General features: G+C 37.8%; 1 protein-coding gene and 1 long non-coding RNA gene across 22 annotated transcripts in view; one reads left to right on the top strand and one right to left on the bottom strand.

Annotated features, from left to right (window-relative positions):
- Window positions 1-17,035, bottom strand: part of SGIP1 (SH3GL interacting endocytic adaptor 1) — a 198,199-nt gene that overhangs the window by 10,060 nt on the left and 171,104 nt on the right. For all 21 annotated transcript variants that reach the window (XM_073234087.1, XM_073234095.1, XM_073234088.1 and 18 more), the window contains 4 exons: window positions 16,799-16,910; window positions 7,366-7,521; window positions 4,238-4,370; window positions 699-901 (listed from right to left, as the gene is read on the bottom strand). In XM_073234087.1, the coding sequence (XP_073090188.1) occupies window positions 699-901; window positions 4,238-4,370; window positions 7,366-7,521; window positions 16,799-16,910 (604 nt within the window). The remainder of the gene's footprint in view (window positions 1-698; window positions 902-4,237; window positions 4,371-7,365; window positions 7,522-16,798; window positions 16,911-17,035) is intronic.
- LOC140848910 (uncharacterized) overlaps window positions 1-17,035 on the top strand; it is a 112,194-nt gene that overhangs the window by 24,156 nt on the left and 71,003 nt on the right. The window lies entirely within an intron of this gene.

The raw sequence follows: 17,035 nt of genomic DNA, 5'->3' as shown, positions 1-17,035 counted from the left end.
GAATAAGTTCTTTTTAATAGACAGTATTGCTACTTAGTGTTTATTTAGTTTCTGTCCCCATATCTTACCCAGTATGCTTTTTTATACTCCAGATACTATACAAGAAAACCCTACATATCTGAGATTCCCTGTACATCGGGTCCTAGATGCAGATCAGGGCCTACCAATTACATACACCATTTGCAATTTGGAGGATAGAAGGGAGGCAGAGGCCATCTTCTGCTGCTGTTTTGGCTTTTTTCTGATGGCCAGCAACCTAACTGGGATGTGTGGATCTTCTAACACCAGTGCTCCATCCAGTCGTCTCTACTTTTGTGAAGGCAGTGCCAATGGGAGCCTTCTTATCCTTAGATAAGAGTAACAGTGGGGGCGCTTGAATTCAGTGGCACCACTGGCCACCTTTTATTGTCTGTCCTTCTGGTGGCAGAGGTTGCAGCTCCCCTGGTGGGCTAGTTCTGCAGTGTTCTGGGAAATATTTTTGGAGATGAAGCCTAAAGCTTGTTCCTCCAGCACTTCCACCATTGTGCGAGCATCTAAACAGCTTAAAATAGCTATAGTGGTTTCTGTTTCCTGCTCTGAACCCTGGCACAGAGGCCTGCTGTGATTTCCTGCAGGAAACACAAATGCTAAGAGGTCAGTGATACCTTTGCCCAGAAGGAGCCCTTTGGTGAAGTGGAAGGGGACTGGTGGCTCCTTACCAGACTGCTGGTGGGAGCACAGCCTGGAGCTTGGTTACTCCTCCGTCTATGGGGACCAGGAACTGCACATTGTTGAGCGCCACAGCAGTTGTCATTGCATCCGTATTATACTTGTAATCTATGCGCAGGTCAGTGCTTGCTGGCTCACACCGCCAGTTCACTGCCAGGTTGAGAGGCGTGGACTGAATGCCCTGTGCAGACACCTTGCAAATGACAGGAAAGAGAATATTTAAGGCTTGACTGTTACTCTGAAACAAACCTGAAACTATGATTATTTCCTATAGGAATGTTCTTAGATATCAAGACATCATCATATTTTGCTTGGGGTAAATTGTTAAGATTAAAGACATAAAATCAATATAACGCTTTAGAGTTTACAATGCTCTTTATGTCAGTAAGAGTGGTGGTTAGAGTGGTGGCAGCACACTGGTTAGGAGCTGAGGCCAAGGAGTTAAAAGGTCTTGGGTGTGAATTTTGATTGTCACTTACAAGCTAAGTGACCTTGGACCAATTGCTAAACCTCTGTGAGCCTCAGTAATTTCCTCACCTGCTAAATGGAACTTTAACAATAATATTTACCCATAGAATTGTCAGGAAGACTGAAAGAGATGTTTCATGTAAAACACTCTGCCTAGCAGAAAGTGAGGAATTAATGTTTTAATGCAGGTCACCTATTAATATTCTTATCATATTTGCTCTTTACAACAAACCAGTGACTTAGACAAAGCAGGTTATTATTACTCCTTTGAGGATTTGCTAAAGTAGGAACTTGAACCCAGGTCCTCTAACTGGAAGTGCTGGATTCTACTGTCTACTGTCAATTCTCTTTGGAATAACTGACTTTGAGAACGGGAAAAGCCAGGTTTGAAGAATCAACAAAAATGTGTCTTATTTAAAGACAATAATAACAACTTGAAATCTCAGTTTACAGTGAAAAATTCATGGTTATTATCTCTCAATTGTTCACTGTGATGATGAATAGTTATAGGAGATTCTCTTTTACAAGTACACGCACACTGCAGGGGCTACTTGAGTGGCATCTGTGCCCTTGCAGTTTTATCCACAGAGTATAAGTTTTGCTGATTTTGAAGAATATAAATAGCTCTGTATTGGCCTAGCAATGCACGCACATATGGACACCATGGGGAAGGGTCCCCAGGGCAGGTTTAGCTCATAAGGAGGAACGGTTGCTGCAGAAACGAGACCAGAAATAGGTTCTTTTATAAAATGACAGACGTGGCTTTTAATGACAATTTTAGTTAGATAACCATTGTAATAGTTTTTAAACTTTAAATATTTTTAGCAACACAATCCTCTGCAAATGAACTCTTATTTAGAAATCTATTATTTAAGATAGATCAAAGCAGAGTAATCTCGCCCTCCCCGCCCGTTTCTGCTCTCAGCAGCCATTCTCAACTTGATTGTACTTTCTCTACCCACTGAGGTGCTTTTTTGGATACGTGAGGGTGTGTTTTTAATTTTCCCCATTACTGGGGAAAGGAGTGGTGCTCTGGTGGCCAGAAACTTTACATGCTGAGATTTGGGGGAATCTCACAAAAATGCTAGTGTGCCTGTGACTGAGTTCCTTGCATTGCTGGGAAACAACACCACAATGAAACAACAGCAAAAGGGAGTCCTCAGAGCACACTTTAAATCAAAAGCAGGCCCACGGTGCCTTCCATTTTATAAAGTACTTTGAAATATATTATGCTGTTAGCTCCTCACAAAAACCTATAAAATATCTAGGTAGGAATCATTGTTACCCTTATTTGCAGATGAGCAAGCAGGATGAGGGAGATTAAGTGCCCCAAGTCAGTGGCCAATAGGAAGCTTACTTAATTTCAAAATTCAGTCTCTTGCCTAAACTTTAATACTTTATAACAGGCTCATGTTGCAGTAGGTAAATTCTATCTACTGTCTAGTTTTGTTTAATGACAAATATGGAGACTAAAAAATTTCATAGGATTTAAAATGTTTAAATCTTTAAAAAATATGAAGTGAAAATGTAGAGGCAATGTTTGTAATGAAATTTCATGAAAGAACACAACTACAGTCTTATTTTTACCTTTTTGGGCATAAGAACTATGTATATGCCCTGAAATTAATGTTCTCACTCAGGGTAAAATAACATTGGAGTTTCCTTTTCTTATTTCTTTACATTTCTCTCAGAAGCTAAAAGAAGCCACTAACTGTGCTGAAATGTTTTGGGGGAAGAAAAGATAAATAAAAATGCATTTTCTATTGTATTTTAATTACAAAAGTGATGAATTTTTGTTGTATCATATGCTTGTTTGGTATTATCCTTAATGTCCAATTCTTAGATACTATTCTTACAGGAAAAACATTATACTCATTTGCATCTTTGTAAAATGTACCATCATATGGATATTTCACTTTCAATTCCTTCCTTCTAAGAAAGTGGTTTCTACCCATAGGGTGTATTATAATCACATGGAGGACTTGTGAAAAACACAGATACTTGGATCACATACTGAACCAATTAAATCAAAATCTCTGGAAGTGGTAGGGCCCAATACATTATATCTATACCTATGTCTATATCTATACCTATACCTATACCAATACCAGTATCTATATCTATATCTATATCTATATCTATATCTATATCTATATTTATATCTATATCATCTATACCTATATCTATCTATAGATACATTTCTAATATAGACATCTATCTTTACCTATATCATCTATATCTTTAGCTATCTATAATTATTATCAATTCAGAACCAGCCTGTGTTGACAAGTTCCCTGGTGATTGTAAACTACAGTCGTGTTTGAGATGCACTGATTTCTATTAGAGTACAACTTAAAAAAAATAATGACTTTGTTTCCTCATCTTAAGAACAACTTGTACATATTTAATCACAAATTACAATGCACTAACTATAAATAACTAGGAGATCAAGTGGCTGGGAATCAGTGGGATAATCTGGCTCTATAGAATCCTGGTTTGATATAGGCATATTTACTAGATCAATAATAATTGGGGTCAAGGGCAATCCTAGACACAAAAAGAAAATTCTCACATGCTGTATTGCATTGTATCAAACACTCTTTTACTCATTAAATTATTTCTTAATATAAGATTTATTTGAAGTTATTTCATAGGATTATCATATGATGAAAAAACAGCAGATTACTTACATATAATCATTTAAAATAAGAGGTTTTAGTAGAGTAATATCCTTAACAAAATTACAGTGAGTTTGTTTATCAATATTTATATGATCTTAATAGATTTTCTTCAATTTCATTTTTTGGCATGTCTCTTTAACTTTTTAATAAAATATCTTAGTTATAATATAAAATTCATAAGGATATGTATGAATATTCTCATCACTATAAGTAGTCCCCAAGTAGTCTTTTAGGGTTCCCATTTTCTCATAAATTACAGATTTTAAATAATATTAAAATAAATGTTACTTTATTTACTTTTACTTAGTTTACTTACTTATTATTAGTATACATACATTTGTAATGTGAAAGAGATAGCCTGACCACATAAATAGGCTTACCTGATATTTGAGCATGTCTACATTATAATATGTAGCCTGGGGTTTTTGTTCCGACACTTTCTTTAGGTGAGTCATCAAATTTGGCATGTTTACCCAGAATTCCTTGGTATTGGCATCATTTTGGGTATTGTCGCTATTCAGTTGGGAAGAAAAAATGGTTGAGTAGCATCTTGTGACAAATATAAACCACATAAAGGAGTATCTTAGCAAATTGTCTTCTGGGCTTTATATTCATTTTTGATGCTATGTACAGATTACATTATTAATGGCAGTATGGTTTTAGCACAATTGCAGTTTTGAATTATGTTAATAGATTAATACCCATAGGGAGGCATTATTGTATTGCTGTAAGTCTCAGTGAGTACCCAGTAACATTATCCAATCATGACAATAATTGGTTGCCTTAAAGAGTGAATAATTTATTAACTCAAACTTAATAGCCCTTTCTACATCACCACAGTTTCTTCTGAACTAGTCATCTTATGCAATCAAGGATCTGAGTACTCTGATCTACTTTTGAATTAACTTGAACAGTAAGGTTCTCAAAAATTGCTGAGTTAAATATTTCACTAAAAATAAACATAGTTTTATCTCCAACCAAGGAGAAAAGGGCCACACTAAAGTAAACATGTTACCTTTTTTAGCATTCACACTATTTTGTCTAAGAACATCTAAATCATAAAAAGTCACTTCGTTTACCAATCTCAGATCTGACACAATAATCAAACATTGAGAGTCAATAAGGTCTAAATTAATGAGGATTTTTTGTGTTAGTAAATAATAATTTAAGGGTATTTATAGTGTTTTCTCAAAGAAAAAAACATTCTCAGAGTGATATTTAACTCACTTCATAAGACTCATACATCAATCTAAGTACAGGTGACCCTTGAACAACATGGCTTTGAACTGCATGGGTCCATTTACACACGGAATTTTTTCAATAAATATTTTGGAAACTTACTTGGAGATTTGTGGCAATTCGGGAAAACTTTTCTCTAGCTAATTTTATTGTAAGAATATGGCATATAATACACATATAAAATATGTGTTAATTGACTATTTATGTTACCAGTAAGGCTTCTAGTCAAGAGTAAGCTATTAATAGTTAAATTTTTGGAAGTTGGCACCTGTGACTGCCATGTTTTTCAAGAGTCAGCTATATAAAGCTCTTGCACATATGCCTAAGACCTTGGCAATAAAACTGTCTAAAAATGCAACAATAACTGTAACTTTCACACGAGACATATTTTCAAACCAGGGAGAGGGTGACATGTAATTCCTGATTTCAGATTGAGTAACCTCGAAAAATCAAATTAGGTTTTGGCTCAACGTGCACATCAAAAACAGGGAGGGAAACTGAAATGAGACATTGCTGCTTCCTAAGCTCAATCATTTCACATTTTTCACTGAATGGATGATTATTTCTTTTACACTTTTAAACATGGACGGAAGTTTGCCAGTGGAGCCATCACAAAGACCAGGGAAGAGGAGGGTGGTCTTGGTAGGCACCTGAAGGACCTGTGACTGATTTTCACCACTGGCATGAAAAAGTCTCATTCATTCAAGAAAGTGAGTGACTATAATGGTCTTTGAATATTCCAAATATCCACAACCTTTAGTTACTGCTATACAAATACCTGGCTTGACTAAATTCTTTAAATTACAGTTGAGTTGTTCATTCATTTAACAAATATTACTCAAGTAGATTCTAGGCTCAGTGGAAGGTACTGAGGATATGGTGGGGAATGAATAGATGTTTTCCATCTCCCATGGATTTTACCATCTAGTGAGTGGGGGTGGTGGGTGAATGAACAAACACAAACAGACACACAATTATTAGTTTTAGTAAGTGTGACAAAGGGAAACAATAGAGTACTGTGAGAGAGAATCAAGTTTATTGTCTCTTGTCATTCTCCCGAACATATTTAGTTTGGGAATGGTGGCTGTGGGTGGAGAGGAGAGTGGGATGGTCAGGGGAGGCCCAGCAGAGCCGAGATATAAAGGATGAGTAGGAGTCAGGTGAAGAGGGGCGGAAACAGTACTGGAGGCAGAGGAAACGAGCACAAAACATCCTCAGCATTTTTAAGACTGGCAGGTCTACCTGGAGATACAAGGATTTGGAGGCAGGATCGTAGGAGATTATCAGAAAAGCAGACAAGGTAGATGACTCAGGCCCCCAAAAGCAATGGTAACAGGTTTGGATTCTGGGTCAGATGCAATGGGAAAGCCCCAAAGTGAGGCCAACCTGATTTAGTTAATAAAAGGTCACTCAGCTGCTGTGTGAGAAGTGTAGGAATGGGGCAAGATTGGACGCACAGAGGGAAGGAGTTGAGCAATTGCCATGGTCTAGGAAAATGACAGTGATCACTTGAACAAGGGAGATGAGTGAAGGAAAAAAATGGCCACTTTAGAGAGAGATATTTAGGTGAAATATCAGGACTAGATGATGGAGAGGAAGCTGTCATGACTCCCTTCATCTCATCCATTGCCAATAATTAACTTGCATAGTCGATTATTTTAAAAGCATGTATGTGTGTATGTTTGTGTAAATGTGCACGTGCATATGTATGATAAAGACCTCATGGTCAGATTTAATAGAAAATGTGAAGAAATATATTTACATACACAAATTAATATAAGCTTCTCTGATGTCATGCATGTAAAGTTCCATCAAAACAATTACTATTACAATGAAATTGTCTGGTCACAAAAAAATTTCAAGCTCATGTGGAGAGTAGCTCACAGTCCAAATATCATTTGACTTCAAAAGATGCCAATATAACAAATGGATTTTATTTATTTTATTATGCTCAGTTCCTACCCTGCTCACCCATTGCCTATTGAAGATAAGTAAAACAGGCAATGAATAAGTTGTCATTAATGCAAATTTTAATTACTCCAAATGTTTCTTTAGCCCCTAGATATAGTTGGAATACATTAAAATACATACATGCCTACACACACAGTCATCCACAAAAACGCTGACAGTTGGTAGAAGTTCTGTTTGATTCTACACACATACCTGAGTAGAAATAATTTCTTACAGTGCTATTCCCTTGCTAAGTCTATCCCTCATCTAAAATGCGAAGCTACGCACATCTCCAAAAATTTGTGCAAAATATATTTACCAGCAGAGAAGTTGGGGATTTGGCAGGACGTGTTCTAACCTACTGGAATTTATCACCCGAAAGGTCAGAGCAGCTGGAGACGGGTTGTTGGCAAAGTGTCTGGTGATGCCGGCAGGAAAGGACAACACCATTTCTCCAGTGATCTTCACAATACATCTGGCATATCAGAACACATGAGAAGAAAGAGGGAGGAAACTCAGGTCAATAGGCTGTGAAAAAAAACAGTGGCGAAAAAGAAAAGATTTATGTAACAATATTATGCAGCAGACAAGATGAAAGGCAATCTCTTTTAATTCCACTCTCAACTACTAAATCATTTCTAAGATCTGAGAACACAGTGGTTTGCTTTAACAGTTATCCAAAAAAAGTGGCTATGTTGTGGAATGTGTTTTTGAACTGTAAGAAGAAAAATGCAGCTTTTCTTTCTGTTGGAAAGTCTCTACGTTCACCTCACAAATAGAATCATCTCTCTGAAATAAAAATGTCATGTATGGCCCCCTGCAGTGGACCCACAGGAAAGGAGAGCTCTGTGGGCTGCAGAGGGCCTGAGTCAGCCAGGACAATGCACGCTGTGCTGTGAAGACGCCCAACAGCCTTCTCACTGTGTCAGAAGAGGGCCACAGCCCCTCCCCCATGACCAAGAACACCAAAGACAATAAACGGAGCAGGAGTCAAGTTCTCGTGTCCTTGGTGGAATTCTTTAGGAAAAACTTACCAGTCTGCTAACCCTTGCCTAACTCTCGCACACAGATAGCCCCAAAATGTGCATAGTCTGTAGTTTTTAGGGCACAAAACCAAATGTATCCTTGACACGCTGCTTGATGTACTAATTAATGTCACACCAGACAAAGCAGGCTGAGCAGAGCTCTTTGATCAACTGCCCTCTTGGGTCATGGCCCTTAATAAGACTTGAATAAATTTCTTAATGCAGTGGCTGTGTGGATTTCGGTCAACATCTCTGGGTTGTTCTCTTTTTGATTTCTGGCCATTTGGCAGCACATTCAAAGATACTAAGTTGCAAAATGTTATCACACTATTCACTGGGACTTATTTAGTTCTCTGAGTAACACGATTGATACTTTGAACATGTTCTTTTATGTACTCATGAGGTAAAGAAACTTCTTGCTTTCCATTTAACTAGATCTTCATTCCATTAGTTTGTCTATTTGGTTGAAATTATAAAATCAGACATATAAGTTAACACAGTAGAATGACAATTGTGAAGGAAGAATAACCTTTCCATTTCAAAGGGTTTTATATAAGTATAATTGACATATAAATGGCACTTACTTATAGTGTAAAATTCTATCACTTTTGACATAGCATACATCAGTGAAACCATCACACAATTAAGATAATGAACATATCCAGCATCCCTAAAAGTTTCCTCAGGTGATTTTGTAGTCCCTCACTGCTGCCCTTCTCCATCCTTCCACTTCACATCTCTAGGCGATTCTCACATGCTTTCTGACACTGCACATTAATTTGCACTTTCTAGAATTTTATAAAACTGAATCATGAAATACGTGATTTTTTTTGGTGGGGTTTGGGGTCTGGCTCTCTCCACTCAGTGTATTTTGAGATTCATCCATGTACTGTGTGCATCAACAGTTCATGCCTTTTTATTACTGAGTAGCATATAAATATACCACAGGTTTTTCTTTTGAATCCATTCACTGTTGAAGAATATTTGGATTCTTCCCAATTTTTGCCTATTACAGACAAAGCTGTGATGAATATGTGTGTACAGGTCTTTGTATGGACATATGCTGTCATTTCTCTTGGGTAAATATGTAGGAGTGGAATCACTGGATCTCATGGTAGGTGTACCTTTAACTTTTTAAGAAACTGATAAACTGTTTTCTAAAGTGGAAAATACAATGGGCATGACTGTTTCAGTTCTTACACATCCTCTCCAACACTTAGTAGGATCTGGCTTTTTAATTCTAGTTTTAAGCCATTCTAATAGGTGCCTAATGGTATCTCGTTGTTTTAATGAGAATTTCGCTGTTGGTTAATAATTTAAGCATGTCTTCATGAGCTTATTTGTCATCAGTGTCTACTTTGGTGAAGTGTCTGCTCAGATTTTCTTCTAAGTTTTAAAGTGTTTTCTGTTCCCTTATGGAAGTTTGAGAGTTCTTTATACATTCTGGAGATGAAATCATTTATCAGATACATGCTTTGCAGAGAGTTTTTTCTAGTCTGTAGTTTTTTCTTTCTCTTAAGGGTAGCTTTGAAGAGCAGAAATATTAATTCATCAATTTATTATTTTATGGGTTGTATCTAATCAATTTATTCTTTTGGAGTCCCATCTAAGAAAAATTTTCCTAGATCCAAGGTCACAAAAATTTCACTTTTATTTTCTTTTAAAAGTTTTTTATTTTATACTTAGCTTTATGATCCATTTTTACTTGATTTTTTTGTATAAGGTGTGAGGTATGGATCCAAATTCAGATTTATTTGTGGATATGGATATCTAATTGTCTTAGAACTATTTTTTTCAGAAAACTCTGTCCTTTCTCCATTGAATTTCTTCACTTGGCAATTTTGTTGAAATCTAGTTTTGCATATATGGGGGTCTATTTCTGGATTCTCTATTCTGTTCCAATTATCTCTTTTGTCTGTCTTTACACCAATATAACACTGTATTCATTATTTTAGCTTATAATAGTTCTGAAATCAAGTAGTATTAGTCCACCAACTTTGTTCTTTTTCAAGTTGTTTGGCCATTGTAGGTCCTTTGAATTTCCAGAGGAAGTTTGGCGTCACTGAGTCAATTTCTACATAAAATCGATGTAGTGCCAATTCACCCTTTACTGCCTACTCTGAGAAAATTACTGTTGGACCCTTTATATGTTTTCTCTTTCCCAACGGGTACCATATTAAGTTTTAAAAGTAGAGGGCACTGGAAAGACACTGCAAGAAGAAGAGATCTCCCTTCTGGTTCCAGTGTGCCTGGTAGGCTGACTCCTGCAGCACTCAGGACTAATCTAGTGCCAAGCTCCTGCAATGCAGGAGGCTGGTATGTGACTCCTGCAGTGTATATGGCACCACCAGCGTGCGTATAGCAGCTCATGTGGCTTTGCTGGTGCCCAGTAGCACAGGCAACCCCCTTAGCATTTGGCTTCCATAGTGTCTGTGGCTGCTCTGGCCTTGTGACCAGATCCTGCAGTGCTTTTCTAGCGCCAAGCACCTGTCATGTGCACACCTTCTCCACAGCCACCTAATGCAGTGCATGGTGGTACCCAGCAGTATTCATGGGCCATTAGCTTTCCCTGGCATCCCTCTCAGCCAGTTTTATAGCAGAGTGTGCCTCAATGAGACAGCGCCCCATGAACAGCTGAAAGGCTGCTGGGCTCTCCCTATGCCATGACCTGGAAACTCTTAAGGAATTAAACTGGGGAACTCGTAGGGCACACCTCACCTCATCTGAGGTCTAGCATCTTGCAAACCATTGTTTCATTATTTTGTTCATTTTTGAGGTGTTTTTAGCTGGAAGGGTAATAGGTGCCTGTTGCTCTATATTAAGAAGAAGCAGGAATCTCAAAAGGTTTATTTTTTGGGAAACAGTAAGTATTTACATTGAGTGAAATTTTTTATGACTTCACCATACATCTGGATAACAGACCAGTTTTATCAGTTCCACAACTTCCATAGTGTATTTTCTAGGGAAACTGAGATTAAAACTTTGCTTACATCTTGAGTACAAGGCACCCCATAGAACCTTGTATATTGTGTAGCTGTGATTGATGAGACACATGTGGCTCAGGTGAGATGGTCCTTGGTACTCGTTTAAAATAGCTTATGTGAAGAAGTGCTGTAGCCTTGTATATATAAAGCTGGGTGTGGGATAAAGGTGGAGGGCAGGTGAACTTCCTAAAGTTGCCATGTGTCCACCACCCCCACCACCCAGATATTATCATCCATAACTCTGCACCACTCTGAATTTTGGTTTCTGAAAGTTTGTACCTCCATCTCTGATCTCCCAGTTTGGACACCAACCCTGCCATTTTCCTTCTCTGTATTTCAGATCCTAAACCTTGCTTGATAGACTAATGCTGAATTGGTGCTCAGCCTGGGCTTTCCCTCAAGTTGAGTCTACTCTTGTTTTTCAATATGTGGACATGCAAAATATAATTTCACAATTCTAGAAGAAAACAGTAATTAGAGCACTTGTTAAATTAGATTTCAGCACCTACCATTACTCAGTATATTGTTGCTAAGAGTGTTGGCTCAAATATTTTTGAATTGGTAGAATCTGCTCAGTTTCTTTTCTAGGTTGCTCAAAATGAGATTGAGGTGATGCCTTAATGGGGAATAAAGTTTCTCTTTTGAAGGCAAGTCAGCAATGTGGGGGAGGTACCATTTATTAAGTCAATAAACATTTATTAAGTCAATAAACATTTATTGGCTAGTAACTATGTAAACTGTTTTTGTTTTAGTTTTGAGTGAAAATTAAAATTCAATTAAAAAATGAGCAAAACAGCCCTTGCCTTAAAAGGGCTTCAGTGCTGGGTGGATGACGAGAGAAATACTCAATATAAGCCTATATAGGAAGCACCAAGCCTCCTCACTTACTGCATCTGTACTGCATCTCAGCTCACAGAGTCAGACTTTGGCTGATTTATTAATCTATCCAGTGTCTAAGTTGATCTGAAATTATCTATAATACAAAAATATTTTCAACTTATACTCACTGTAGGAAAATCTTTATTCAACCTAAAGATTTTTCTAGTCCATATGTAATGTGGCTACAACTCATGTGGGTCTGAATTATGGAAATCAAAAATATTACAATATTGAAATAGTAACAGACTGACTTTATGAATGAAATCTGAAATAATGTGAATCCTCTCAAATGAAACATTTGTCAACAAGGCAAAATTTCAAAGTCAATGGTCCAAGTGACTTACAAACGGGATTCTCCCTATTGTTACAGGTGGCACCATGTTAGCTGGTCAACAGAGAGGCTGGTCAATTTTGTGTGAATTTGGTTCATGCAAAGTCAACAGAAATGCATCCCTCATGTAAAATGTGACTTCTATGTACTGTTTTGATAACTAACATGGTCTTCTTTTCAAGTGAATGTACTTCTATGTATATGCAGCTTCCCTTCCTTTATATATAATCCCTCCATTGGCTTAGGTACTAGGTAAACTCCTTGTCTTCTTTCAAGACTCAGTTGAGAGGCAGACTTTTCTGAAACCTTCCTTTATATCCTCTCCTTTCAGTCTTCCTTAGTTTTTCCTTTCTCTAAATTCCTTGGACAAATGTACAGATTTTTTTTTCTGAAATCTGCTGTGTAGTTTCTTGCATGTATTTTTCTTGCTATTGAGAAGGCAAGTATTTGTGTCTTAGATTCTGGGAAAGCAGAGGTGCCTAACGCAGTACTCAGGGCAGAGTGGGAACTCTATGAAATATTTTAGGAATAAATTCATACATTTAGCAATTATACCTAGGGTGCCTGTACAATAGACCAGGCATTATGTTAAGCCCTAGAATGGGCAATGAGAAACAGGACAAATGTGGTCATTGCACAGACTTTCAAGTTAAGCTGGGGGATAGATATTTGAATAAATAACTGAAATATGATAATAAGAGAAGGGCAGAATGTAACTGAGAAACATAAGCTTTTCCAGAGAACTAGAGACTTGATCCCTAGCACCATTGTTAGTCAAATAGGAGCAAATAATGGGAGATGTGTTTCCCTAGCCAGCAGCAAAAGCAAGAGTTCCCTGCGTAGGAGTTACAGAGAAAGACTCAATGTCAGAATACCTGTTACAGGTGTTCTGGATACTCAGGGAAAGAGTGTAACTATATTTGCATGTGTTACTTATCATAGCATATAATAATTTAGTATATTTCTCTTTCCAATGTACGGCCTGAAAACAAATGGGGAAGGCTTTGGTGTGAGATGAGGGAACCACAGGCCGAAGCAAATCCACATGCCTTTCCCGGATCATTTCTCTATGGGGTGCTGTGTTTGGCTTTATCGTCCTCCTCCCCCGCTCCCCTGCGATCGAACTGTCAAACTTGAGTTGTTTCCTTAAAAGTGAATAACAAAGGAAAAGCAATTAAAATGATTCACTGCCTGGAGATGAAATTAGATTTAGAAGAATGTTATTTCATGACCTGTTCATAAATTTCAGATCTCATTATTTTAATGAAATATACTGAATCTCCTGCCTACCAATATGTGGTATACATTGCAAATACTTCTGCCAATATAATTGAGAACAGGCTCAATGTATGCAGCCATCCACAAGTCAGAGGCTCAGTTAATTTGTAAGAGCAAAGTGAAAGCACCAGTAATATGGCTCAAGCACCACATGGGAGGAATGTCAAGGTCATGAATGCCATGCTCACTGGTGCATCTCTCCCCACACACCTGCCATATAGTGGTCTGGGGAAACCAGAACAGGATGAAGAACCCAGCTTGTATAGGGACAGGTCCACAAAGTGACTAGGAGGCTGCCACACACTACTTCTGGGATTTAAAAAGAAATTATTATTAAGGGCTTCTTAACTCCCATTGCACTATATCTATTTGTCTTCTATTGGATTTTGTATTATATTTATGTACAAGTCTTATTTTCCTTATCAACTGTCTTCACCAATGCACCACCTAACATAATGACAGGCATATAGTAGTCATTCTGTGGATGTTAAGTGAGTAATTCAACCCAACTCATCCAGCGAAGATGCCAGGTCCTATCTTAGGTCCTGAGGATACAATGAACAAAATGCTCAAAGTCCCAGCTTTCATGGAGCTTACATTCTAGGGGCAGTGGACACTGAAAACATGTAGCATGTTAATTAGAAAGAAGAGTTATGGAGAAAGAGAAAGTGAGGTAAGGAGGAAGGAAATGTTGACAGCAGGTGAGATGGGTGTTGCTATTTTACCAGGGATGGACAGGGAAGGTCTCTGATGAATCTGTTGAAGGAAGGGAGGAGGAAAATCTCTGAGACAGCTGGGAGAAGACAGCATCCAGGCCAGAGGGGCAACAAATGCAAAGACCCTGAGAGGCAGAAGGGGCCGGGGTGAGGGAAGAGACACGGCCATGAAGTCAGGGCGGCTAGGGAAGGGTGAATAAGGACAAGAGTGAAGGAAATAAAGTGAGAGGGGGCAGCTGGGCAAGGGTAGAAACATCAAAGGACAGATCATGTGGGGCCTTCTAGGCCACTGCAAAGTATTTGATTTTTTATTTTGAACAAGATAGGAGGATTCTGAGCACAGGTGTGACATGATACATTGAGAATAGATTTTAGGGGGACAGAAGTGGAAGTATTACTATTACCAATTAGATCTCTGAATAAATGAATGAAAGGCAATTAGTAAGCAGACAAAAAAGAATTCATTCTTGCATGATTCCCAGTGTTTTTCACTCCAGTATAAACATCTTTCTACACTCCTGATACTCTATTTTTTTAAGGTGTGTTTCCACTCATTTGTTATCAATTCAGGTCAGCCTGAGCTTTCTAAGGTATAGGTCAGCCAGTAATAAGTAGTCCTCAGAACTGGTATGACAGGATGTTCTGCAAATCCTTGGTTCAAAGAAGAGTCTAAAGAACAAACATTTATGTATGCATGTATTACACTTTATACATATTAAGTGTAAGTATACTTTAAAAACAAAGAAATTCATGGTGCTTGCTTGTTCAAATGCACACTCTAAATGAGATAGCTTTTAATTTCTACTGGGAAGTAGATGTGGCAAGTTACCTTCCTGCTTTGAAGATGAAAGAGGGAAGACACGGGAGAAACCAGAGTACGACAGATAGAATGGTTGTGCTCTACCCAGATAAATATGTGGAGACCTAATCCCCAACGGGATGGGGTTTGGAGGCGGGGCTGTGGGGAGGTGATTTGGTTCTGAGGGTCGACCCTCTAAGTGGAATAGGTGCCTTTATGGAAGAGATCCCATATTGCTCCCTAGCCCCTTCCACCATGGGAGGTTATTAAGACCGAGGGAGCTGCTCTCATCTGAAATCCGCCTGCCAACACCTTGATCTTGGACTTTCCAGCCTCCAGAACAATGAGAAATAAATTTCCGTCTTTCATAAGCCACCCAGGCTATGGCATTCTGTTAAAGTAGCCCAACTGGACAAAGACAACACAATGTTTTTTTTTTTTCTCTACAATACGCTGGGCCTAGAGTAAAATCTGTATGTTGTTTAAAAGTATATGATACATAGGGAGGATGACAGATTCCAGGGGCTAGTAGGACACTTAAAGGTAGAAAAGCTAATTATATTAGTTTCCCAGGATAGTACTGTTAGATTTAGAATTCAAAATACTAGCATTTCTGAAGTATAAAGAGGATTCACAATTAGTCATACAGATTTCGACTTAATATATGTGAGCATCCAAGTTCTAATTATACTTAATTACCACTGTTTCAAAATTTTTTGTTGAACAGTCTAGTGTTCTCTATACATATTTAATTTTTTTCTCTCATTTTTATTTCTATGGATACTAAAGTTTTCCATGCCCTAGTCTTTGTAAGTAAAGAATAAAGAGTATTTGTTTTCTTACCTAGATCTCTCCTTTGTTTATTTAATCACATTTGTACCTAGAATTGTGTTACTGACTTAGTGACACACCTGAAAGCCAGTTTGACTTAGAAGCTTAGCTTTCAGTATAGACTAATAATCACACTTGCCTTTTTTTGGTATCCTAAACCCCTTTGTGAAATTGGTAAATGCTGTAGACCCTGTCTATGGACAAATAATTCACATATGCACACACATAAGATATACAATGTGATTTTAAGGAATTCATATGAACCCTACCCATGGAACTTCTTGTAGAGAGGCAAAATATCTAATTATATAACATATGCAATCAGGGCAAGTCTATTGTTAGTATGCACTGAAATAATTGAAATCAGACTCATATAAATAGAGAGTGGTACATTTTTACTTTGCTGTCTTAATTTTTCTGGCCAGTTTTTCCTTACTTATTAAGGGTAACACACAACTTGTCCTCTTACTAAATTGTGTTATTGAAAAGTGCTTTCTCCAGGTTCTTATTCCAGTACACCATTGTTTCAATTTACATGTGGGTGATTCCCACCCAGGCAAGACTAAGACAATAAAGACATGATCTAGACATTTACTTTTGTGAGATAAGAGATTTTCTCACTGTTGATGGAGTTGGGTTAAGGTTTTCTGTAACTTGCAACCAAAACTGATCAGAGATTTGTGGATAGTAAGATTATTGGACCTTCTGGTACATTTTTTACAAACCATGAATTAATATTCCTAATTAAATTTTCTCCTCCATTCTACATATGCCACCTGTTATTGTTGACTGGATTTTTTTTTTTTTTTTTTTAGTTTTAGGACAAGGGATGAAATAGGCATATTTAAGGCATCCCCCACTGAGTAGAATAGAGTTTGGTAAATACAGTGCACCAAGCCCCAGGCTTACTTGCTTGGATCTGCTCCTTTGAAGTAGGCATTGACGGTTTCTGTAAATGCTGCTGCAACAGGGAGGGTATCCTGAGCTCCCATGGTTAGGGGGCTGGGTCCCCTAGAAGAACCTGCATGAAATGAAAAACTTTCACTTACTATGGACATAGGAGACACCTTAGTATATGTGAAACTAAAAGCCCATTAAAGGATCAGAGGATGAATCTATTACCAGAAAAAAAGTAATGTGCTAAGA

Source organism: Manis javanica, chromosome 4 (assembly GCF_040802235.1).
Source record: "Manis javanica isolate MJ-LG chromosome 4, MJ_LKY, whole genome shotgun sequence".
Taxonomy (NCBI): Eukaryota; Metazoa; Chordata; class Mammalia; order Pholidota; family Manidae; genus Manis; species Manis javanica.
The sequence above is the reverse complement of the archived record's forward strand: the minus strand, read 5'-3'. Positions and strand labels throughout refer to the sequence as shown.